Source organism: Triplophysa rosa, unplaced genomic scaffold, assembly GCF_024868665.1.
Source record: "Triplophysa rosa unplaced genomic scaffold, Trosa_1v2 scaffold148_ERROPOS71392, whole genome shotgun sequence".
In the NCBI taxonomy this organism is placed as follows: domain Eukaryota; kingdom Metazoa; phylum Chordata; class Actinopteri; order Cypriniformes; family Nemacheilidae; genus Triplophysa; species Triplophysa rosa.
The window spans coordinates 16,449-40,672 of NW_026634152.1; the positions used below are offsets into that span (position 1 = coordinate 16,449).

The window sequence follows — 24,224 nt, forward strand, 5'->3', positions numbered from 1 at the left end:
TAATTCAATAATTGCAATTATTTGTTAAAAAAGTCTGTGCTTTATTTAATTGACAATGTTATTTCAGGATAAATTAAAAATGCTTAAAATACTTCAATAGATGATTAAATAAATAAACCTTTGCATCTCCTACAATCATTAAGTTGTAGGGGTTTTATGTAGTTTTTAAGTGCAACTTAACATTTTCCTCACCTAAAAAAGTCAAATTTAGGTTTGTATGTGTTTGGGATAACAATAGTGAGCAAATATTTTATTTAGAATTGCTCGATACATTAACGTACAGTATTTACAGTGTGATGGACTTCATTTTCAAAACACAGTAAATTATGTTATATTTTGTATTATAATATTGCACATTTACAAATCACGGAGCCCAACTTTTGTTCACCTCAGAAGTTGTTTGATGATTTTGTCTAGGGTGACATTATTGTAAGAGTACTTGCAACAGTTTGTTTGTGTGCGTTCACTCAGGCTTGTGTTGATCTCTGAATGTCAGCGGGGGTACAGTGATATTTCAGACTCGACGGAGAGAGCGACGTGTTTCTGGTAAAACACAGCGTCGCACTCTTGAGATGACAGCATGTGGTCACAGTCTGTGTGTGTTACGTGTGTTTGTCAAACGGGTTTTGGGGTATGTATGTGTATCTGTGTGATTGTGTGTGCGCGCGCGTGTGTGTGTGTGTGTGTGTGTGTGTGTGTGTGTGTGTGTGTGTGTGTGTGTGTGTGTGTGTGTGTTTTCTGCGGGGATGGGGGTTTCGTTTTGACTCTGGGCAACTTTTGACGGCAGTGAATCGTTTTTTTGTGTTGAAAAAAGAGGCCTTCAAATAGCTCCTTATCTTTCAGGTTCTTTTCAAGTTCTAAACCTCAGTGCCTGTAAATGTCTTTGAAATACATTCTTGCTAACTTGGTAACAGAAAATATTACTTCAAATAAATGTGTCATGTCTTATTTGTGTTGTATGGCACAGACATCAGAATCATCTCATGAATCAATTTGATACATAACACACATTATGTATCTCTCTCTCTCTCTCTCTCTCTCTCATCTCTTTTCTCTCTTTGCTCTGTATCAGACACAACGCCCCCTCTCGCCCTGTTGATGTGAAACTCCTCCCTGAACAATGCCCAGTCATGCCTGACTCTCGGTTTTACTGATTCAGCCTACTCACATTCACTAGACTTCATTAAACCCTATTATCTTGAACCTCATCTTGATGATCTTCATGAGCATCACCACCTCCATTATCATCATCATCTTCACCTCACATTCATCTATATTGTTCTCAAAAGTGTGACTTTCAATATTGAAATATAGCTTCTTAATTCTTGTGCTCTCCTTGAAAGATTGACTCTACCTTGAATTAAACTGGGCATCTTTTGTCGACCTTTTGTTTCGGACTACCTTGACTAAAAAACAAAAAATCAACAGTTTCTCCTTTAGTTGTTCAAATACTATGCCTGCCTGTTTTTTCAGTTCCAGTTTCATTATACTTTATTAGCATTAACATCATGGAATAAATAAACAAACAATATGGAATAAATAATTAAAATACAAAATGATAAAAAAAATTATATCCGTGGTTTTCAACCAGAAAGCAGTTCTAGGGTGTCACATGTTTTCTCATTAAAATAATCTGACAGAATAAAAGCAACAATGACCCTTTAATTAGTTGGGACCTAAAATGAAGACATAGGCCTAGAACATGTAAATATACATCAAATTTCTAGTGCTACTAGAAATGTACCATAAGCTCTCCAACAGTTTTGAATAATGAGAGGCCATGAAGTCAAAACAATTGAGAACCATTGTCCCATAATTCAAACATTCAGCCTTCAAAGGTGGTATAAAACAGCAACAACATTTGACAAATGTTTTGAACCAAAGAAACTCAGAGTACATTGATTATTTTTTTAAACAAAGCAACTCATGGTCCATTAAAGAACAAACATTTTTATATGTTTGTGTGCTGCTGGGCATTAAACTTGTGACCTTGGTGTTTCTAGCACCATGCTAGAATTGAGCTACAGTCCCACCTTGAGGGCAAATAGGAAAAGAGATAGTTAAAACATAAGTAGGGGCAAGGACAGGCGCTTTGTCAAACTGAGAGCTGCTTCTGAGGTCTAAGTCGGAGCAATATAGTTTTTTTCTCTCCTATTCTCACTCTCTATAGTGTGTATGATGTTTTTTTCTCACTCGTTTCCAGGATCACAATGACGAAGTCTTCAAAAGATCAGAGGAACCAAGAGATCACTGCCGTACCGAAAGCCAACCATTACCAACGCCTCCGCAAAGAGTTTCTCTATGTCTTTCTCTTCGTTTCTGGCTTACCCTAACAGTGCATCCCTCCTTCATCCACTTACTCGTGCATACAGGCATATGCATACACTCTAGCTCATAAACTTCAACTGCCCTTTGGCCCTTGTCTTAAAAACTGAGAGGTAAGTGAGATCTTATTCTGATTATGAAGAACAAACAGTAAAGTTAGTTATTGATAGAAAAAAGCGACAAGACTTTACAAGTGTTTCAGTTCTGTAAACAAACGTTTAATGAGACATCTCATCTTTTTCAAATGATGCAAGCACAATTTGTTTGAGCATTTAAGTAGCAAATTGCACCAGATCTGTAAACATTTGTAGCAGACATACAGCGAGAATGTTTCAGCTCTTTAATTTTAGCCGAGAAATGCTTTGTAAATACACAAGCCCAAGAGTTCATTGACGCAGAGGCCTAGTTTTGGATTATGACTGGCTGGCATATAGGATATATGAGAATTTCAATGCAGATTGACTGACCTAGTGTTTCTCATTTTAATTTTATTTCATTAATATCTTTATTATTGGGTTTATGACATTAATTTACTCTCTACTAGTCAAAGCTGATTCGGGATGCATTTCATTGGTTGACATTTTTATTGATAATGGCTTTTGTAACAGTTAGTGTGTCATACTTTATTCCTACAGTAAATGCATATTTTTTGTTGATATGCGAATTTGCGCATATATGTATATGCAAACTCTTTACGGTGTCAATCTCAAACGATTCAAAATGTGTTGACTGCACAGTTACTGTACACCTGCAAGAAAAAAGTGGTTTGAAAAGCTGGTTCTGTGTTGTATTAGTGCAAACACACTATAATGAAAGTATCATTTATTTTATCACTATTTCAACACTCAGCTTCAGGTAAAATTGTTTCCTCGGATTATCGTATAGGTTAGTGTGTCTCAGATTACTGGTACGATATTCCCGAAGCACTTGTGTGCATCAATGCAAGAGAACATTAACACACAGCAGTCAATAAAGATGGGAAAGATGATTATATTAGAAACCAATATGCTTAATGAGACACCATATGTTGCGCAATTCTTTTTATTTTTTGAATATGATTTTAACTTTGTGCATATTTTTACAAACACAAGTACATCCACATTTATCTGGAAGACAATGTTATCAAAAGCAACTTCGCATTTTTTATCAGTTTTTGTTGTCCTTGGAATTGAATCCACAACATTGCCGTTGCAAACACCAGATTGTGAAGACACTTTGTGATTGCATTTGTGATTATTGCTTAGTAACGTTATTAAAAAAAGATATTCAGAATTATTATTTTTAAAATTAGCATTTGCCTGCAATGCACACAGATTTCTCACTGTCCGTGAATAGACTACTAATCCATTAAAAATACCTCTAAAGATAAATTAATTTCTAAGCGAGAGTTTATGAATATTTTGTAAGGGTGCTGACATCACCAATCGCAGATTTCCTGTGTACTGGGACTGGAGCCAAATGTAGCATTAATCTGCAATTAATATGCAAATATGCATGCAACGCTGCATAAGAAGTGCATATGTTTTGACATTTTCTATTCAGCTACTGAAACGTATTTTAACAAGGAAGTGAAACAAAACAAATCAAAAAAGTCTATTTTAATATCTATAATATAATAAAAGTAACATTCAATAGTTCAATAATGCTATGATTCTGAATCAGTGGACATATTGTTGCTTTTTTCCTGCTGCATTAATATGAGAAAACAGTCTTATTTATAAAGCGCTTTTTAAGGTACAAAGACTTAATTCCTTCATGCTTATAATCAAAAACAGCTGCAGCTAAAGTACTTCTTCATTATACGGATCAGACTGATATGGTTTGTTAAAATATATGGCATTTTACATTTTTGCACTTGGCAGATGCTTTTATCCAAAGCAGCTTGCATTTAGAGTGCGCATTTTGAAAGCGTACGAACATATACAGTAGTGACCAAAAGTGATGTCCAGCATAGAAGAACTGACATTTTCAGTTGTTATTTAATTAAAACACCCTACATGTGGTGTTGTAGTGTAAACTGAAGCTTAGCTTTAATATAAATTTAGTAGGGTTAGCAAAAATTTATAGCGCATCACAAGGTGCACAACATTTATTAAGCCAAAGCCCAGGAGAATGACTACAAAATACAACAAGATCAACAAAATATTAAAACGGATAAAAATCTTAGTCCATATTTATGCATAATTTCTTGCGAGCTTCTTGTTTTTCTATTCCACTATTGTGTAGTCAAAACTCATATTCCCTAGTTTTACTTTTATGCAAAATAATGATGTCTAATAAATACCCTAAAGTTTAGTGTTTTGTCTGTTTTGTACCATTATTTGGTGCTTTAATCTAACCTGAGCAGGCATTAAAAGCAAATATGACAAATATGCCCTCCGGACATCCCTTTTGACCACTGTACATACAGATTGCAAATTAACATCTTCATTTATTTTATTTTATTTTAAAATGTTATTATTAATTTTAAAACTTTGTGACACGGAATCACTACAATATACTGTGTTACATTAAGGGTATATACAAATGTACAAAACTATAAATGTACTTTTTAGATTTCACATACATCATAATAACTTGCTGAATATATACAATGTTTCATATTTTTAAGGCCTGAACCTTGATGCATTTTTAACTTTTTAACAAAATCTAAAGAAGCTTTCAAAAATGTGGCGTGAATTGCAACATTTAGCACTGACGAAGACAAGTCATACATTAACATTGCATTTTTAATACATCCTTAAAAATACATCTGTAAATATATTAAATCTCCACCATGATTGTTACTGCCGCTAACTATGGCAATACATTGGTATTAAAAACTTAGACCGCTTTCCCAGGGCATTGAAAATCATTTTACCTTTTTCAGGATTATCAGAATTATACCAAATGTAATCCAATACTATATACAACAATGAGTACATGCAGATACTGAAATATAAACATATCAAACTGCATATTTTGATAGGCCTACTTTATATTACATTTCTTGATGATTTACATGTTTTACACATCATTGGAATGGAAATAAAATTTCATGTCACAATATGCCACCTTTCACAAATTAAAACCCAAAACTAACAGCACTTTTTATTTGTATGTGCTCTCCTGAACTGATGAGGTCAAATATAGATCTGAGCAGAGAGGAATGGCCATCTGGCATATCTGTACCAAGTCATTTATGCTCAGGTGCTCCAGGAGATTACAAATGTTGACACATACGGTAAGGAAATTTAGAATTTAAAATTTTGGTGACATCTTACCTCTAACATTAGGATAGACCGACTAGCATATTTCAGTTTACATCAGTCAACGGCAAACTAATGGATGAGATGATTCTAAAATTATTATTGCTTCTCTTATGAAAAGCTACCATTCATTTTGAGTTGACTAACTCGTATTTGCTTATTTATGTGACCTAAAATGTAATGTATTAGTTTTACGATAAGTTTAGCATTCATCTAGGACCTGAAGCTTTTTGCACTCACTCAGTTCTGAAGGTTGTTTGAAAGATAAGATAAACATTTGATAGACTGATAGACAAGTAGAGGGAAAAAAGTCCAGACTGCTCTGCTGTTTTTCCCCTCCTCTGTTCACCTTATACGCATCTGACAGAAAACTAGAAAACAACCTCCACACGTCCCACAATAATATCCTATGTTTTTATTCTCTTTTCACCGGTTTCCTCTATTTACCAATATTATCTAAAGATCTTGTGTAATTTCATTATATATTATTTGGCATTTATCTGAGGGTAAGCGATTCATAAAACGTGTTTTTGTCAAAAAAAGAGTAGTTAAAAAATTTGCCCGCTTTTTGTATTTCGGTATCAAACCATCTACAGATTATAGAAAACATAAAAGCCATTGAGAGGCCAGCAAGAGTGAAAAATCTGCATTTCTCTGGTCCAGGAATTTGTCTGCTTGTACCGTATTGTCTTACACCTTTATTCTTTCACCCACATTATGCTTATAGTGAGGTTTGTGTAGGTGACTTCTGCAGGTACATTCATACTGTACTTACCACTGAATTACCATCACCCTTGTCAGCCAACACATCGGCCAAACCTACAACCTGTGTGGGGGCTCATCCTGATCGAAAGCTTAATAGTTGTCAACGAGATACAATGCATAGACTCAACGTGGGTGGATCTGTAGTATTGGCCTTCCAGTCAAAAGGTTACATTTTTATTTTATTTACAAAAACTTATCATCATCTGCAGAGAGAAAGAAAGAGAAAGACAAAAAATGGAGGGAAACACTGTGTGGGTGGAAAAAGGGGTGAGGTGAGGAGACAATATACGGTAGAAGCTGCGGAATGGAAACAATATTTATATTGTGGGTAAAAGAGGGATATACTTGCAATAAGAAAGAAAGAGAGCGAGAGAGAGAGAGAGCGAGAGAGAGGGAGAGAGAGAGAGAAAGAGAGAGAGAGAGAGAGAGAGAGAGAGAGAGAGAGAGAGAGAGAGAGAGAGAGAGAGAGAGAGAGAGAGAGAGAGAGAGAAAGAGAGAGAGAGAGAGAGAGAGAGAGAGAGAGAGAGAGAGAGAGAGAGAAAGAGAGAGAGAGAGAGAGAGAGAGAGAGAAAGAGAGAGAGAGAAAGAGAAAGAGAGAGAGAGAGAGAGAGAGTGAGAGAGAGAGAGAGAGAGAGAGAGAAAGAGAGAGAGAGAGAGAGAGAGAGAGAGAGAGAGAGAGAGAGAGAGAGAGAGAGGAGCGGAGGCGGGGTGTACGGAGGTTTCCCTTGTCCACTTCCTGTTCTGCCGTTGTTTCATGGTCAACTTCCTGTCACATGACTGAGCAACCACAGATTCTCGCTGCCGTAAACACACACAGTTTGTCTTTTCACTCCCACAAACGCATGCGCGGATACATTTGTGTGTAAATGCTCAAAAATTTTGTTTTAGTTATAGAGGGATAGATTTTATTTGCCATTGTGATGAGACATTTTAAACACAAAAATGCATCAATACAAGAAAGTGCACAAACGTTTTCTCACTCTGACCAACACACACATGACAGGAAGCTGTGCTTCTCACTCAGGTCGTATACATGTACACCCACGCCTTACCTGCCAGTTTGACAACTCTTACGTTCTTTACACTCAAGTCACAAACCACAACAGATGCTAATCTCAAGATAATACTCTGAGCCGCAAGCACAATAGGTCTCATAACCTACCAACATCTTTGAAGACAACACTCTTCAGTTCTGTATCTTTTTATCATTTGTACAAAAAGTTAAAACTTAGAACGAAGCTGGATATAGTCCCTTTTCTGCTCTGCTCAGTTCTTCTGTCTGACAACCATGAATGAAAAAGAACAGAACAGGGATCTATTGGAAATTGTGAGTACAACATACTGCTTATAATGTAGGACAACAGTTAAAAATAGACTGAGAAGAAAAGGATGGGAGGAGAGAACGAGGGAGATAGATATAGAAAGAAAGAGAGCGGGAGACAGAAAGAGAGGGAGATCCGTGACTTCTTCCTCAGGATGTGGTTTTCGGTTCAGGGTTTTAGGGGAGGGGGTGACTATGACAAACCGAAGAGTTACCTTTTGATCGGTAACACCTGCAAAAGAAATATGTGTATATGTGTGATAACATGTTTTTACGTTCATGTAAAATGCGTTTGTGTGCGCACAAGCGAGAAAGAGGCAGAGGGTCTCTGCTTTCTCTTATGGCACTATTTTAATTTAGTTGGCTGGAGTCGTAGGTAGTACACAGCACACAACTTACATAGACAGGCGATGTGAACAGATCGTACAAAATCTGAACTGCCGATTATGGACAGAGAAATAAAACGGTAAGAGGAACACTCGTGAGTATGAACGCAACAACAAAAAGAATGTCGGATCAGACTTCATCAAATGATGATAGAGATAGTTACAAAAACTGTCAAGTAAAATGGTGAACGAACAAAGGTTGTTATGTCGTTTGATGGTGCATTGTAGATCGTTTTTTTCTATTTCTGTGGAACTTTGTGTAGACACACAGCTTTGTTTTTAAAATCAATTGTTACAAAGAGAGACAAGAGAAAGCATTAGGCTAGAGGAAAACACCTTTAACCGTCTTGTTTATTTGTGTGGTTGGTTTTAACGTTTGTGCGGATAAAAAGTTTTAATGTCTCTATGTCTTTGTGTATCTTACCACAGTCTTCAGATTCTCTGACTGTCCTGTAACTCCTGCAGTGTCTGTGAAGAATTCTTCAGCTATTTGAAATACGTACCCAAACGGACCACATGGTTGATCATACAACTTCCGAGGCCGAGTCTCTCTCTTTCCCTCATATGTTTGGACCACAGACAGTAGGTCAAAGGTCAACTCATGACCTTTACCAGCATGAATTAGTGAGTAGCCTGACCCAGTTTGAGGTCTCCAACCATCACCCATGTGAGGCCAGTGATGGCACAGGCAGCACGATGAATGGAACGGATCAAGCAGGCAATGCATCTTACTGGGGCAATATGTCTCCAGTTTCATATATGGCACTGAACAGGAATAAGGCCCCTGGAATGTATGACACTGTCTGGAATTCTCACTGTTACCAACAGGGAGTGACAGAGAGTTATGACACAATGGGGCCTCAACGACAGAAACTGGATTCTTTCTCTGAGGCTTTCTGCGGTCGTAGCACCTCGAGAATACAGGGTGGAGGAGAACAGAATGGCTTCAACACTCCATCCAACAACTCTATACCACCTTCAAATGTTATGTCCTTCCCTCTGGTTCTTAGTCCACCTCCAACGCCCCTGCCTCCTCCCTCATTTTCACCTCCTAAGCGACCAGGACACTGCGTACCTGGGCAGATCCTGAGCCAGTCGCAGATGCAAACACAGACAGATGGGTCACTGCAATTCTTCCCTCTATCCTCCCCCTCCACCAGCAGGTTCAACCATCCCATTTGGCTCCAGCTGCCATCTGAAGACACAGAGGGCGTGGACCTAATACAGCCCCTCTCACAAGATCCAAATCCCTCCCTGGTTTATTCAGAATATGCAGGGCCCCATCTGAAACAACAGTCTCAGCAGAAAAGTACAGGTATGCACAGCCTTATGATCTCAAGCCATTTAAAAATATTTCACCTAAATACTTTGTACTTGTTTGCAAATCATAAACTGCTCAGGAATGACTATTAAGCGATCAATTTTCTTGCTTTAGACTGTTTACTGTCCTTCAACCATGCACTGGCCCAACATCTCCATCCACAGTCCTGTGTCCAGCTCCAGTTGGGCCACGAGCCTGGGACTTCTGAGGATCACATGTCATGGCCTCAGGTCTGTGAAGTACATATTCACAGTTTATTTTTTTCTTTTATCAATGGTTTTAGTGTGCTCAAGCATATTTTATTGAGGCATTATGACTTGTGTATGGGTGTATTAGGATGTCTATGATTGCTGCGCACCCACTCTTTATCTTGACAGATGGGTCAATCATCTTCATCTGGACCTTCTCAACAGCTCAGTCTCCATGTGCAGGGATCAGGGTTAGGAGAGGGGTTAAGATTAAGTTGCGGACCGAACTTCAGCTCTGGGTCCTCGGACAAACCTCTGGGGTCGTCCAACACACAGGCATGAGACCATTTAAAACTTTTTAAAACTAGCTGTGCTTTCTCACCCATAGTGCAACGTCATTATTGTTTTCTTTCCCCTCGTTTAGAATGTCCCCATTGCTGTGTACACCGGAGTCCCCTTCAACAGTGTGATCCAGCTTGGTAGGGAGCTCATGGAGACCTGGGAGGGAACTGTGTCTCACTGTACACCTCCCCCAATGCTGAACCCCACTCGCAGTGGAACAGGACTCTTCTATAACCTGCTGCCCCCCTTAGCTGTGGAAAACAGAGCACTGTGGACTGATGAAAGGAAAGACAATGACTCACACAGGTAACAATAAAACCTAACAGAGTCTTTTTATGTAGGCTACTGTAATTATGGGACTTTTGGTTTTAGTCAGGTATACAAATCCTGTCTTTATATTCCAACGAATACAACGGTTTGATTACAATTCCATGAACTCTAACTCCCTTTACAGTTTGTAATGTAAAATGTGTCTTAGTGTTAGACTTTGTTCTTTTACACTATTTTGTAAGAACCTAATATGAATTATACTCATATGGAGCACTGATACTATTTTCACAGCATTTAGACAGAAGATGACTGCCCTGCCAAACTGAGCCTGACTTAAGCTAAACTTCTCACATCACATTGACATCTTTGCATATGTTTCATGTCCTTCCTGTTTATTTTTCTGTTTCCTCTGTGTTAAAATGGTTTGTGTAAATCAGCTTTGCATCGATGCACAATGTAAAAAGTCATATAGAAGGAAATTAATGAAAATGATGAATGACGAAATAAATTGAATTGCTATAAAGTTGCTGAACAGTTACAAGATTGTGGAATTTGAGTAAAATTATTTCATATTTGCTTGTAGTATTTTATTATTGAGGTTAATCTTTATCATTCACATCCCAGGTCCATAAATATAGGCCCAGATTTCCAAGCTGAGCTGCCTGATCTTTTAGAAGAATTATGGCCAGATGAACCAGTCAGGGAGGAACTGTTGTGGAAACCTTGGCCAGAATTAGAGCAGAGTGACACCATTTTACAGCATGGTAAGCAACAATACTAAAATAACATTTTACTGGTCAGACCAGCAAAACCCATATAATTAATTTGCTGGACGCTTCCCTTGAAAATTCATCGAGTTTGATTTCAATCTCTGCACTGTGTCTTAGTGGAGAATCTTTTAGACCTGAGCGCTTCTAGTGTTCTACCAGGAGGTGGTGCCAATTTGGAACTTGCTCTGCATAGCCTGTCTCGTTGCCAAGGAAACATTCTAGTAAGTACAATGTTCATTATGAGTCTGTGTTTATGGGTTATCCACCAAATGGGTCCAATTAGCTCTTTCAAGGTAAACTTTTATTTTTTCAACACTCACACGTGTCTACACCAGACGCAACACGAAAAACGTTCTAAATGGGTTTGTCCTACCACATCGCGTCGCATCCAGTGTGGACAAAGTTTAAAATTATAATGGCTTCTAATGCGTTCTATTGTCTTTTGTCGCATCGTCCAGTGTAGACACTGTGTCAATCTGATAACACCTTCGATGTGTACCATTCAAAATGGTATTGGTCAATCTCAGGTTACGGTTTTATTTTTTGCATTTTTGTAACAGGACTGAGTCTTAGCATAGAATTAGCAAATACATTAAATATAGCATTGCTAACATGCCAAGTATGAGGACAATAAACTAATGTCTGTTGTTGGAATGGGACCGGGTTGGACCTGCACGGTTTCGGCGGGTGGGGCTTCCTGGGTCACGGCTCGTGGGCTCTCCCTGTTCTTCGTGGACGTTGCTCGGTGGCTTTGGTCGGGGTCACTGATTGCAGCTATGACACGTCAGAGGAGATCTGGCCCTCCCGGCTGAGCCTGGTTTCTCCCGAGGTTTTTTTTTCTCCATTATTCATCATTGGAGTTTGGGTTCCTCACCACAGCAGAGCAGTGCAGTGTTGGCTTGCTCACCGGGAGACTGCATTTATTTATTTATTAGATATTTATTATAATGATCTTGCTTGGTCTATAAACACCATGCACTGTGCTGTGTTTTACCTTTCTGTGTTTTTCTTATTTGCTCCTGTAAAGCTGCTTTGGAACAATGCACATTGTGAAAAGCGCTATATAAATAAAATTGAATTGAACTAATAATGAATTGTATTTAAAAAGACAAAACTTCCAAGACGTAAGGTAACACTGAAAGGTGAGATTAACGGTAATAGCTACAATGTCACAAAATATGCAGGAAAATAATAAGAAAATGTTTGGTTAACAGGATTAAGTAAAAACCTGTGGACATTTATACAATATTATAAAACGGTCAGTTCTGGTCCTTGATTCTGATTGGCTGAGCGGAGTTCTAAGCAGTTATAAAATACCTCAATATATAACAGCTGACCGCACCACATAGCCTAAATATTTTATTTACTTTATTTTATGAAACCTTGCTAAGCATATGGAATAACAGTTTTATAAAAGCAATAAGCCCCGGGAAGCAGTGGGTTACAGCGCATTTTATAACAGCTACATCGTGCCACAACGCCCTTAGCTGTTATAAAATGCACTGTAACCCACTGCTTCTTGGGGCTTATTGCTTATGAACGTCGAACCAAAATGGATGGAAAAAGATTTGATTATGTTTCATTGTAAAATAGCGATAGAAGGGACTACCAAAGGCTTCCCAATGTTCTAAGTTTTATTTCCTAATATTTTCTTTAAATTTGCAAATAGACGTTGTTGCCACATCAAGTATAAAACAGAATAAATGTGCTCCTGTAGCTCACCTGGTAGAGCAATGAGTTAGTAGCACAAACGTCACAAGTCTAGTCCCAAGGTAAACATGTTTAGCTTCGATGCAATGCAAATCGATTAGGATAATTTCATTTCTCATCTTCACCAACAGGAAGCGCTAGAGATGCTACTATTCTCCAACTCTGCTCCATCAGAAGACTACCACTACTCGGGTAAATACTTAGATGTCAACCTTTACACAGTCATTTAAAAAAAAAATACGTTTAACAGTTCTATTTTTTTACGCAGGCACTGATACCTGGACTAAAAGTGAACAAAAACTATTCCATAAAGCATTTACAATTTATGGAAAAGATTTCTCCTTTATTCAGAAAATGGTAATAGCTCAACTTAAATCTAAATGACTAAATTTAGCAGGTGATTACAGCATTTACATTTAACATCTCATTTTGTCAGGTACAAACAAAAACAGCATCTCAGTGTGTAGAATTTTACTACAACTCAAAGAGACTTTTAGATAAACAAAAAAAACAAATGGAAAGAGAAAAAGGATGTAAAAGGGAGGAAACAAACACGGTCACTGTTTGTCAGGTAACACTGTAAAAAGCTATCAGTGCAGTGATAAGACCTCACAATTATGACTAATCTGGTTACAGATGTCAAGAAATTGAAGCGTCTTTGTCATTTACAGGTTCCTTCAGTCCAGAAGATGCTAGTTAACCAAACAAGTATTGAGAGATTGATTCACACCCCACCACTTCCCACAAGCTTTCCTTGTAAACAGTGTGGAAAGTACGAACAACTTTGTATTCTCTAGTGTCCTTGTGCTACTATTAAAATGTGGCTATAGTATTGACAAAGCTCATTTTGAAAGTGCCATGTAGTCTTGACCTTTCACTCTCTTTTCAGAATGTTCTACAAGATCAAAAGTAGAAACGCACACATGAAAATTCATCGGCAACAGCAAGAGGACTGGAGAGAAAAACTCCAGATACACCCAACTCCGCACCACGGCCTTAACCTAACCAGAGCATTGCCTCATCCAAACCAGCAACTCCTAACCCAGACCCACCATCAGAACCACATTTTGACCAAAAGCCTTATTCAGAACCTGGTCCAGTCACAAACCCAGCTGGCATTTCTCCAGAGCACAAAGACAGAGTTCATGCCCAAGCAGCAGTACCAATTATATGGCTCCCACCCAAAATCCACAGATTGTGCTCAAAGTACTTCTCTCAACACTTCACACTGGACATCAGACATGGGTCTCCCTGCACAGCCTAAAGACAGGTGGCCAGTTCTATAAGAGACTATAAAAGGGGATCCATTTGAGCATAAAGGATAGTCATTCTATATGATTCTGTTTGTTACATTGGCAAGGCTCACAAATTTACAATTTAATAAAAAGTGTGATTATTGTGAGGGTTTACGTCAATTCATTGGGGGCAGAATAACCACATGACCAGAAAACAATGCTTAAGAACAGGTTTATTAAATATTTCAAAATATATAATCCATTAGGTCCTGAAACAGAAGAGATAAGTGTTACACGGTTTAGAAAGCTGAAACCATTTTAAAAATTAAATATGAAGTTTACCTAGTTTGGCGGAATTCATATGCATTCACAGGAGCTCTCCACTTCACCACACGCACATGATCAGCCGGCATGGCCTGCGCTGGTTTTTTCCTTCTGTTTTGGTCTCTTACTTCAGCAACTAAGTTTGCTCTATGAATCAAGGGCTTTGTTGGTTTTTGAAGTGACATGGGATTAAGCATTTGGGGAATAACTAAAGAAAAAACATGCATGAATGATACATGCATTAAAACTTACTGGCCAAGTAACTAACAAAAGTTAACAAACCCTTCACGGGATCCTTGGATTGATCCATTCCAGGGGTCTCGGATTTGAACTTCTGGTCCACAAACAGGCTTTCAGTGCCATGCACTGGGTAAATGCATCTCACAGTCATCCTGATTACGTAAAAAAGCAGTAGTAGGATCACTTAAGCAACATAACTGAAACTGCGTTCTAAATACCTGTATGCAGCATCTCTGGTTATGACTGGCTTGCTGTCAGTTGAATATAACATGTGAAATATGATCTCATTTTCATACATCACATACTGCTGATGAATCTAAAGAGGTAAAAGAACCTATTGAATGAGGCACTTCAGAAATCTGGTGACAATGCAGAGACAAACCCAATACAGAAGTGTATGGCAAAGTGTCAGTTGAGCTCCACCTGAACTCTAGTTCCACAGGTGTTAAGCCCAAAAGAAAACAAAACTCTTCTGTCATCAAACTCCAGGGGTCTGCAGCTGTTGTCCAATAGTGTGGTCCGACCAGGGTCAATAGATGGGACTGCTTGAGTAATGTCACTAACCACAGTCAGAACACCCTCAGTGGAGCACACTACAAAAGGGGAGATGTGAGAAACTCAAAGGATTTTTTAACTAAATCACAATCTACATGAGGGTTTACAATTGAGCACCACATGAGCCTTGGACCATACATGCAAATCAAACTGACATTGTGCTCTTGTAATCAAATTTATTGGAGTTTGTAAAGTTAAAAGGTGTCCAAGAAAAACAGTCTTTGTACCCAAGAGTTCAGTGGTTTGGAAGAGGCAGCGTTGTGCTGAGGACTGCTCAACTGACAGGGTTTTAGCATTTCTGGTTAGAACTTCAAATGAGCCGTAGAAATGTTGCAGATTAATCTCCTATAAAAGAGGAAAATTCTCATCATTAAACAGTCTCAATGCTGGTCAAAAAAACACTGTTGGGAGTTAGAAGACCTCGTAGATGTATCCAATTGTAGACAGAGGGACATCCAGGATGAGGGTGTTGCTGTTATTGTTCATAATGTAACCCCGCTCAGACGCCAGCTGCTCAGTCAGAGGATAGCGTCCAATTGTGAAGTCCCACAAGTAGTCATATTCGCGATGGTTCCTCTGGAAGCTTATGCCATTGTCAGCACACATGCTGTCAAATACTGGAGGCACTGTTAGAAAGAAAAATGTTTAAACTTAACAGTAAATATAGTCAAGACAGTATTTAGAAAAATTGGGGAAAAATCTTACAGATGTCACGGAACAAAGCCATCACAGAAGAAAGGTGGTAATAAGCCTCCCCCTGAGGCATGATATTTAAAGTCCAGTTAATTTCCAGTATGTACTGAAAGAGTCCCTCAGCAATGTACTGGAAAAGAGAAGAGACAAGTAATTCACCCAAATTTATCACTTAAAACACGTGGGTTTAAAGTCACCCTATTTGGGTTACAGAAAAGAGTTCACAGCAGTGAGTGATACACACCAGTTTTTTCACTACAGCATTATCAAACGGAACTTGCAAGATGTAAGCACATGTATTATTTTCCTGTGGGATTCTGGTAATAAAGTAACCCATCTGCACAGCAGTCAAGACCGAAAACTCCTGCCCATTTAGAGTCACGGAAACCAGTTCGACATCAAAAGGGATGTTACCCAGAAAGACAGTAAAGACACGTTCTTCAGGTGTCGTTTCTAAAAGAGAAAGTCCATGCCATACATTCAAAGTCAGTCATAACAGCCCTTTAAAAACCCATAAACGCAAAACTTACGGTTGACTGAAAAGGGGGGATGAGCAATTGGTGGAGTAGCCATTTGTCGAACCACATTTTGCCTGGTCCTCGCACCACTGTGGTCCACAAACACTTGCTCATAGGTCAACTGTACTGTATACAACTCATTATATACATTGTCCATCAAAAAGCTCTGTGGGTGAAGGTATTTAAAGTGTTTTACAACATCTTAAGATTAATAAAGGTTGCATGCATAAATAAGAGGATTGCGGTACCTTTCGGACCCCTCCCTCTGCAGCAAAAGGGATACTGCTGTCTACAGTCTCCTCATTTACAGTCACGGCATAGCCTCGGTCTTCAGCTGCCTGTTTGTTAATGACCTGGCCATCAACCCCTATGCTTATGTACTCGCTCATCAAATCTGAGGGGCCAATGAGCAGTGGAGTCATCACTGCAGGGGTCTTCCAGTGAAGTCTGTTGCCATCAAAAGATCCCTGATCTGACATGAAAGAAAATGTATGCCATAGTAAGAGTGGCCCAAACACAGAACATGAAAAGGCAAAGCCCAAGTAGCTTGTCAGTGTCACTTGATTCCAGCTAACACACCCAATGAGCAGGCAGCAACCAGGTCCACCATGACAACAGTCCAGCCCTGTCTGAAAAACACTGTGGCATGTATTACTTCAACTGCAACACCATTGACCTGAAACAAGTTGAAATGCATGATCAGTTACATACAGTACAGGACCTTGAGAAAAACAAAGGCAACCAGAAAACATGCACCTTACCATTCTGAAGGAAGCATGAGGTTGTCCAAAGGATGAACGAAAGACAATCCGGCCTGGTGTGAGCATTATAAAGTAGCCCTGTTTAGCAACATCTTCAGTCGACATGACTTCAGGCTGTTGACCCTCTGCTTGTAGCATAACCTGCAAGGACTCCACAGCAGACTGTTGAGCCTTAAAACGACGCAAACAGTTAAACTACTCCTACACAACTCTACAACATCCAAGAGTCAAACCAGCCACATACCACAGAGAAAGCTGCAGAAAAGTCACTTTTAACAGCACCAGGATAAGGGCAGGGAAGACCACTTTCAACAGATACCTATGTTGAGGCACAAAAATAAACCAACACAATACATACAGCTACTGGACGAACACGTACACAACAAAGTGGAAAACCCCTCACCTCCATATAGTTCTCCTCACAGGTTACTTCTCTTGGATGAGAAGGTGGAATGTAACAAGTCTTTGAAACATTGACAAATGATTCTTTGCCCCTCTGCTCTTCAATTATCATTCTAAACTTGAAGGTGAAAACCTCATCATTCTGCAATTAAGTAAAAAACAAGCAACAGACTGAATCTTACCACATTTAGACAGTCAAGCCAGAGTTTATAAGTTACACCTGAAGTGAAAGAACAGAGTCTCACATGCATCATTTTGGATTTTCTAGTACCTGATTTTCTGTGTGACAGGAGAAGTATGAGGCTCTCAGCACCACACGGCCAAGCAGAGGCTGAACAGAGTAAGTGTAACCGCATTGTGCCCCATAGTACTCAGTGACAGGATACGAACCTCCACCATCTAAAAACAAACTCTCAGCTTTAAAACACTGCAATTATGACTTCAGACGCACACAGATAAAAATATCCCCAAATTAAAACCCACCAACTGCCTCAAAATGAGGTTCATTGCCAGAGGGTGGGAGATCTGTGGAGATAAACAGGTGGCGATCTCGGCACTCAACTGTAATGGGAACTAGGAGGTCAAAGACAAAGAAAACAGTTTGATGGAAACAATTTTAGTTTTAGATTTAGAAACGTTGTGACATGAAGTAACCAATATAATCAACTCTGTGTTAAATGTCTCACTCTGTTTGGAGGACTGCTGCATTGAGCTTTTAGGGTCCCATAAGGCACAGGTTACTGCACACAGGAGAAGTAGGCCTCTGTAAAAGAAAGGAACAATGGAAAGGCATGCTGGATATCTTTAAGTATAAAGAAAAAGAAACATTTACCCTGAAATAAAGCCAATAGCCATCACCACTGATTAACGGAAGGGTCTGTAATGTGGAAGTCAAAAGCACTACCAAAACACTACACCAACACAAGATATCCTGGCCCTGGCATCTAAGAATATTAAGAGTAACCTGACTAGATTTTAATGATGTAGCCTTAAGTGACTTGTTAGGGATGGTATTTATTTGATTGGCCACTTAAAGAGTTTGAATTGAGCATAAATTAGCTAATTAATTTATTAGCTGCAGTCATTGGTTGGGTTGTTAGCACTTCTTGGTTGCTTGTAAAGCTCCGCCCACTATCAAAGCTAAGCTTTGTGAAATGCACATTTGTCTGCTTTTTTTAATGGTATGATATGCTTTTTTTCTCCTGTTTGTCAAATAATATTAAAATCTGATTCAAAATGTTGGTTGAGGCATCAGTGCAATCACTACTATTGTTATTGCTAAAAAGATGTGCGTTCAAATCCTTAACTCCTGCCTTATGTGCGTTCATACAACCTTAACTCCTGCCTTATATGAGGTAAGAGTAGTTATCCAAAATATACACCCTGATATGCGTTTGCATTGATCAGGAGTGAAATTACAAAAATTTGATTGACTTCAAATTAATGTAAGCCTACGGGTGATTTGAAATGTGCTCTCTTAAAAAAAAAAAACTTGTGGATGTATTTTATTTATTTTTCCTTAATCCCTGTGAATTGTTTATATGCAATGATACGGTGCAAAAAAAAGTTTTACAACAAATAATTCACTCTCCGTTAATAAAAGCATAAACATGGTAAGGCAAGAGCCTGTGTAATGACGGATTAACCACAAGGTGGAAGCAGAGGTTCATAAAGTCTGTGCCAAGAGACTACAGGGCCCGTGTCATTACGATTCATACTAGTTTCTCAACCTGGGGAATTTTGCGTATCTTGTCATAATTACACGAGATATTATTTTCCCCGCTGCACTGCTCACAGCTTTAATTAGAGAGTTAACAGAATTATTTTTGTAATGAATTCAAAACAATAAAGACAAAATAACAAGGACCAGGCCTAAGAACACACAATAATAAAAAGGAGGATGAAAGTATTTTGCACATTTGATGTTTAACGTCAATGCATACAGCCTCAGCAGAGAGGACCCTTTATCTGTCTTTGAACACAGTGGCGGCGTTTCACCAAAACCTATGTCAACGTTTCCTCTGGCTATACAACAACGACATTACAAAGTAACGGAACCATACCACATCATATCTAAACAAAACGTGTACAAGAATCCACGAAGCTGAATGAATGCACGCACATGCACAAAGATTTACAGATAACAATTCTCCCTTTTTAAGATCTAATTTCTGCAGCAAAAGGGCGGCTCCAACAAAATATCTCTTACACCATTTAAGCTGTTGGTGAGTGAGTGTCATTTTTACACTCCAAATCATACATGCTTCCGACGCCCATGCTAAAAATGTAGCCTACAGCAGTTTAAAATATTTTGATTATCTTTAATGAGCATCGATATGCACACTTTGTTTCCACTGTTTTGTCTGCATGCTAGGGTATGGCAACTGTCATAATAATACGACATACGCAAACGCCGCCCCTGTTTGAACATGAAATAACAGCAAATATTCTTGTAGGCTATTTAAGTCCAGATTCAACATCATTAGGCTATTACTACCATTCCTACTTTGAGTGAAGATTGTGTTAAGCCCCCAGACATTAGAATGTGTCACTCTCACCCCACCATCATAATTATTTACATATGCAGGAAATGCACCGAACATGGCTCTTACAGAAGGTAATTTATTTTTCTTTAAGTAGAAAAAGTAGTTAGATGCTATTGATACTTATAAACAGTGGCAGATAACGTTACTATTTGCAACTCAGTATTGTTGTGCATTAAACATCCAATAATAACAGTGTGTAACTCATGATATTTATAAAAAAATATTAAAATGATGGCAAATTATTGAGATATTAAAGCCCTACTCCCCTAACCTTCCCTAAACTTTATGAATAAACATTATTTTTTAGTCTTAAATCAATTTTATTGAAAACAAATGCGAGAGTTGGATTAGAATCCCCCTCCTGTGTCACGTTATACAGAATGTACACCTTACGCCACTGGAGTCATTGTTTAAAATGAAGTCGTTCTTACACTTTCTCTATTCCAATCACATATTGGTGGGTGGACCTGGTGCAAACAGTCTCTGCCTTTATTTATTTATCTTTCACACTGTTTCATTTTTTCTTTCGCTCGACGCCAGGGGGGCTGCAGCACCCGCAGCACCCCCACTTCCCGCGGCTATGTAGACTAGTATGATATTTTGCGTTTTGTCTGTAGAAGCGCAACACGCAGATGATCCCTTGCTCGCGATGGAAGCGTTTGCACAATGAACAGCGCGAGAAATCAGAATTAAGATGTTTTTATCGATACACCAGAACTCATGGACGGAAAAAACATTTGGAGGATGGATTGATGCTCTTTTTAACGATTTTCCAATACCTTGTAGAATCGAGAGAGACGTGGTTAGTGAGATATGGATTTAAGGCGTGACACTTGCAGTAATTCTGCTCAATTTAAACGTATCTCATTCACAGCAGATCGAATTGATTTTTTCTGCGCATATAAACCTTAGTTCCGGTGTAAGTATGTGAAATGCTCGTAATTAGATATTTAATAAATGTCTTGATTTAACTTACATTTTGTTTGACGCAATGCAACGACAACCCGGTTAATTAACCATGTTTTTTTGTGGTACAAGTGTAGTAACCATGGTTTTTTGGTGCATTGACTACTTAGGGCAAAACCATGGTTTTACTACAGTAACCATCGTTTACTATGGTTTTCACAAAAAACGTGGTTTTCAAAACCATGGTTATTTTTGTGATAACCATTGTTTTACTACAGTAACCATGTTTTTTGGTTTTAACTGTAGTAAAACCATGGTAAATTTTCGTAAGAAAGAGGCTATGATGTGTCCGTAATAATTAACGTTATTTGTGAACTCATTATAATATATTGATACATTGTATATTATTGTTCACAATAGCAATGACAGAGCTGCCGTTGTCTATAACGGAGACATGTTTCCTTGCTCTATGTACAGTATCATCTAAAAATCATTAAAACCTGTTCATTCAAACAATAGAAAGTTATAAGTGTGTATAACAAAGTGTGTGTTGTATGCTTTGTAATAATAACATTAAAGTTGTTTTTCTTGCTTTTTGTGAGAAACAGATGAAGGAAAAAGAACAGATCAGGAGACTTCAGCACTTCCTGTCTGAGCTTGCAATACTGGGGTCCTTACAGGTAAATGTTCAATTAATCTCTTCAACTAAAAATTAAGTTTTTTAAATAAACAAGTCATGTCTGTTGTTTTGTGTTGATCTGTCTGTAGGGCTTCCATTATTTTCAGCCTTGGCTGAGAGGGAGAGAAGAACTTCTGCTGACTGTTGTGAATGATGATTTGGTCCGTTTTTGTTTCTTGATTATTATTGTTTCTCTGCTCACTTAATATGACCCCAATTTTACTGAATGATTCCAGTTTCTTAATGATTCATTTATTCATTTACCAAGTCATATATTCATTCTGAGAAAGAAAGAACAGAAAACACCTGTTATTTCACAGTGCCTTTGGCATCAAATGACATTTCATTTTGCACAAACCAAAACTGTACAACGCATCTCTAATTGCAAAACCTTTGACGTATCAAAAATAGCAAGCAAACACATTTCAAAAGACATTAGGCACAGAATCTGCATTTATTTACAATAGTTAAGTCTATAATATGTGGGAAAAGTCAGCCATTATCCAGTTGCAAATAATAAAATTTGATGTGAAACATCTTATTTTTATTCAAAGAGATGGCGTTCTCCTGGGTATGCCGTGTCTGTGGCCTCCAACTTTACCAGCACAACCTGCAGTAGCAGCTACAGTTTGGACAGTGACTACGCCAGGTCCCCTTTGACTGGAGAAGAGCCATTTCCACAGGTCAAGAAGCAGACGCCATCAGCCACGCAGCAGCAAACTCCCAGCAGGTAGAGTTAAAACTGTGCTTTAATTGGACAGCAACAATTACGCCCAACGTAAGAGCTGTACATGAATTATTTTCACTCTTCTTTTAGGGGATGCGATTCTCATCTTCTCCCAGCCTCACCCAGTGAGAGAGAGATTGCTGTTCCTGTATGTATTTTTTGTTTACAAAATATCCATATTTGTTTTTGAATTTCACAATATTGATAGGCTGTCTATAAAAATATCAAGAAAACCTTTTTGATTGAGATGCTTTTTCCATTAATTACAGGAAGTCAACTGCACCCTGTTCTTGTTGGCTGGCTATGCCAAGTATGGGCAACCTTATTCCTGGATTCGGTCTAATCATGAGCGCCTGGTAAACATCGGAGGAACTGATACTCTGGTTAAAGATACACCAATGAAACTCAAGTCTATCACAGACTGGATTTCAGCACCAGAAGGTCTTGTATCTTAACTTTTACTGGACATATTTTAATAATCTTTGGTCCACAATCAAAATGTGAGAGCTTTTTTTCCAATTCTAGGGGTGGGTCATGGTTAAAAACACAGATTAGAGGGTATAATTGTTTGTACTCATTTTTGTTACTTGTAAAGGATGACATAGAGTAAATAAAAAGTTAGCAGAAGGATACTGCTCACCCTAAGTATTCCATTGAAACAACTTTTAGTGAAGTATGAAGACTTCATACATAACACACATTTAACTGTTGTCAAATTGTTTTTGACCAGTGTTTGTCCTTTGTCCTTATCTGGGTATTTATCTCTTTTTATATGGGTAGTTGACAAATAAATTGTATATGTGTCATATGGTGTGACAGCAAAAATTTAGAAAACAAACTGTTAATAATATATTATTTTGTAATATTTCATAAATATAATGTAAAATAGCGTAAGAAAATTTGACATTCATTGTTAATTTTTTTTTTCAAATTTTTGCTGTCACACCGTAGAACACGTGTTGTTTGTTTGTCAACTACCCATTTACTGTACAGTACTGCTGTTAATGTTTCTCCTGTAGGAACTCATGCATGGGATATTGTGAATGAGTTAGTGGGACTGTGCACCATGCCACCTCCTGACAACCCATTCTCTCTAGACATGAGGTACCTCCAAACCCTCTCCCTTCCAGAACGCTTCCTGGTCACTGGGGCCCTTCTGAACTTCCTGGAGATGATTGTGGTTCAGGGAAACCGAGAGGAACTATTCTATGATCTGGGTGGGTAAAGAGCTTATATTTGTTTAACATTTGGAGTCCGGGAAATCCATGATCCAAAGACTTAGAAAGTTTTCTTTTTTTGTCTTTGTGCTCATAAGATAAAGGCTGTGAGTCAATGAAAAACTAAACAAAACACAAATCACTACAGTTGTATTTCTCAGGCTAGTTTTTTCATTGTTCACATTGTTTCCTCTTCCCTCTACCTTAGTGGTGGCAGAGTTGAAGCCATTGAGACAGCTTCATTTTAAGAGTCTCTCTGAGGTCCAGAGACTTCAAGGCAGTGACAGCACTACAAGTCCCTCAGCGGAAGAATCTCCAGACAATAACTGAAAAAATAAGGAATAGCTTCATGTTCCAGAGGTTTATTCCTTTAAACACTCTACATGGGCTCCAAACAAAACATCGCCAACTAAAGTTGAAACAACATTATGTAAAAAACAATAATACGGTTTTATTCTTTATTATCTTTAGTGATGATGGTGGCTGTTTTGCAGTCTTTTAACATGTTGCCTTATATTCACAAAATTGAACCATTGTGACTTCTTAGTATTTTGAGTGTGATATGTTCACCATACAAAATAACACAAAATAAACTAAATTAAATATCAATTTGTCTGATAGCATTATTTATTTCAATAATATTGTTATCGAAATAACTGGACATATTTTAACCATTTGTAACAAATATTTTCATCTCTTTGGTCCACAATCAAAAGGTGAAATCTTTTTTTACAATTCTATGGGTGGGTCATGGTTAAAAACACAGATTAGAGGG

At 38.2% G+C, this 24,224-nt stretch overlaps 3 protein-coding genes across 14 annotated transcripts; 2 read left to right on the top strand and 1 right to left on the bottom strand.

The window, feature by feature from the left end:
- Positions 1-2,060: 2,060 nt before the first annotated feature.
- Positions 2,061-14,039, top strand: si:dkey-19b23.10 (uncharacterized). 7 transcript variants are annotated; one of them, XM_057326972.1, is made up of 14 exons: positions 2,061-2,118; positions 2,204-2,438; positions 5,447-5,548; positions 8,475-9,360; positions 9,481-9,596; positions 9,744-9,890; positions 9,979-10,202; positions 10,791-10,930; positions 11,054-11,157; positions 12,778-12,838; positions 12,915-13,003; positions 13,083-13,217; positions 13,318-13,418; positions 13,536-14,039. In XM_057326972.1, the coding sequence occupies exons 4-14, from the start codon at positions 8,562-8,564 to the stop codon at positions 13,930-13,932; spliced, it is 2,313 nt and encodes a 770-aa protein (XP_057182955.1). In that variant the 5' UTR covers positions 2,061-2,118; positions 2,204-2,438; positions 5,447-5,548; positions 8,475-8,561; the 3' UTR covers positions 13,933-14,039. The 7 variants fall into 7 exon arrangements, with proteins under 7 accessions (XP_057182955.1, XP_057182954.1, XP_057182961.1 ...); XM_057326971.1 differs by lacking the exon at positions 5,447-5,548; XM_057326978.1 differs by lacking the exon at positions 5,447-5,548 and having other exon boundaries at positions 9,798-9,890.
- Positions 14,040-14,097: 58 nt separating this feature from the next.
- Positions 14,098-18,346, bottom strand: zpax4 (zona pellucida protein AX 4). 3 transcript variants are annotated; one of them, XM_057326969.1, is made up of 19 exons: positions 18,207-18,346; positions 18,061-18,114; positions 17,858-17,947; positions 17,646-17,773; positions 17,376-17,516; positions 17,217-17,291; positions 16,973-17,143; positions 16,791-16,887; positions 16,460-16,683; positions 16,224-16,377; positions 15,938-16,146; positions 15,706-15,823; positions 15,421-15,626; positions 15,228-15,345; positions 14,869-15,038; positions 14,664-14,761; positions 14,488-14,597; positions 14,224-14,413; positions 14,098-14,150 (listed from the first exon to the last, which is right to left on the bottom strand). In XM_057326969.1, exons 2-19 carry the CDS (start codon positions 18,080-18,082, stop codon positions 14,144-14,146), a joined length of 2,328 nt encoding a protein of 775 aa, XP_057182952.1. In that variant the 5' UTR covers positions 18,083-18,114; positions 18,207-18,346; the 3' UTR covers positions 14,098-14,143. The 3 variants fall into 3 exon arrangements, with proteins under 3 accessions (XP_057182952.1, XP_057182951.1, XP_057182953.1); XM_057326968.1 differs by having other exon boundaries at positions 18,061-18,137; XM_057326970.1 differs by lacking the exons at positions 14,098-14,150; positions 14,224-14,413; positions 14,488-14,597 and having other exon boundaries at positions 14,700-14,779; positions 18,061-18,137.
- A 2,144-nt stretch (positions 18,347-20,490) lies between these two features.
- On the top strand, positions 20,491-24,052 carry si:dkey-19b23.7 (uncharacterized). 4 transcript variants are annotated; one of them, XM_057326964.1, is made up of 8 exons: positions 20,492-20,722; positions 21,435-21,506; positions 21,595-21,666; positions 22,060-22,235; positions 22,323-22,380; positions 22,502-22,673; positions 23,252-23,449; positions 23,658-24,052. In XM_057326964.1, the coding sequence occupies exons 1-8, from the start codon at positions 20,615-20,617 to the stop codon at positions 23,777-23,779; spliced, it is 978 nt and encodes a 325-aa protein (XP_057182947.1). In that variant the 5' UTR covers positions 20,492-20,614; the 3' UTR covers positions 23,780-24,052. The 4 variants fall into 4 exon arrangements, with proteins under 4 accessions (XP_057182948.1, XP_057182947.1, XP_057182949.1 ...); XM_057326966.1 differs by having other exon boundaries at positions 20,605-20,839; XM_057326965.1 differs by lacking the exon at positions 21,595-21,666 and having other exon boundaries at positions 20,491-20,722.
- Positions 24,053-24,224: the final 172 nt, after the last annotated feature.

Coding starts and splice junctions, on each gene's coding strand:
- si:dkey-19b23.10 (XM_057326972.1), top strand. CDS start 8,562: ATGGTTGATCATACAACTTCCGAGGCCGAGTCTCTCTCTTTCCCTCAT. Junction 9,361..9,480: donor GTCTCAGCAGAAAAGTACAG/GTATGCACAGCC, acceptor TTCTTGCTTTAG/ACTGTTTACTGTCCTTCAAC. Junction 9,597..9,743: donor ATCACATGTCATGGCCTCAG/GTCTGTGAAGTA, acceptor TTATCTTGACAG/ATGGGTCAATCATCTTCATC.
- zpax4 (XM_057326968.1), bottom strand. CDS start 18,229: ATGGCTATTGGCTTTATTTCAGG. Junction 17,948..18,060: donor GCAGCAGTCCTCCAAACAGA/GTGAGACATTTA, acceptor TTGACCTCCTAG/TTCCCATTACAGTTGAGTGC. Junction 17,517..17,645: donor CCTGTCACACAGAAAATCAG/GTACTAGAAAAT, acceptor ACTTAATTGCAG/AATGATGAGGTTTTCACCTT.
- si:dkey-19b23.7 (XM_057326964.1), top strand. CDS start 20,615: ATGTTTTTATCGATACACCAGAACTCATGGACGGAAAAAACATTTGGA. Junction 21,667..22,059: donor CTGTTGTGAATGATGATTTG/GTCCGTTTTTGT, acceptor TTTTATTCAAAG/AGATGGCGTTCTCCTGGGTA. Junction 22,674..23,251: donor CTGGATTTCAGCACCAGAAG/GTCTTGTATCTT, acceptor TTTCTCCTGTAG/GAACTCATGCATGGGATATT.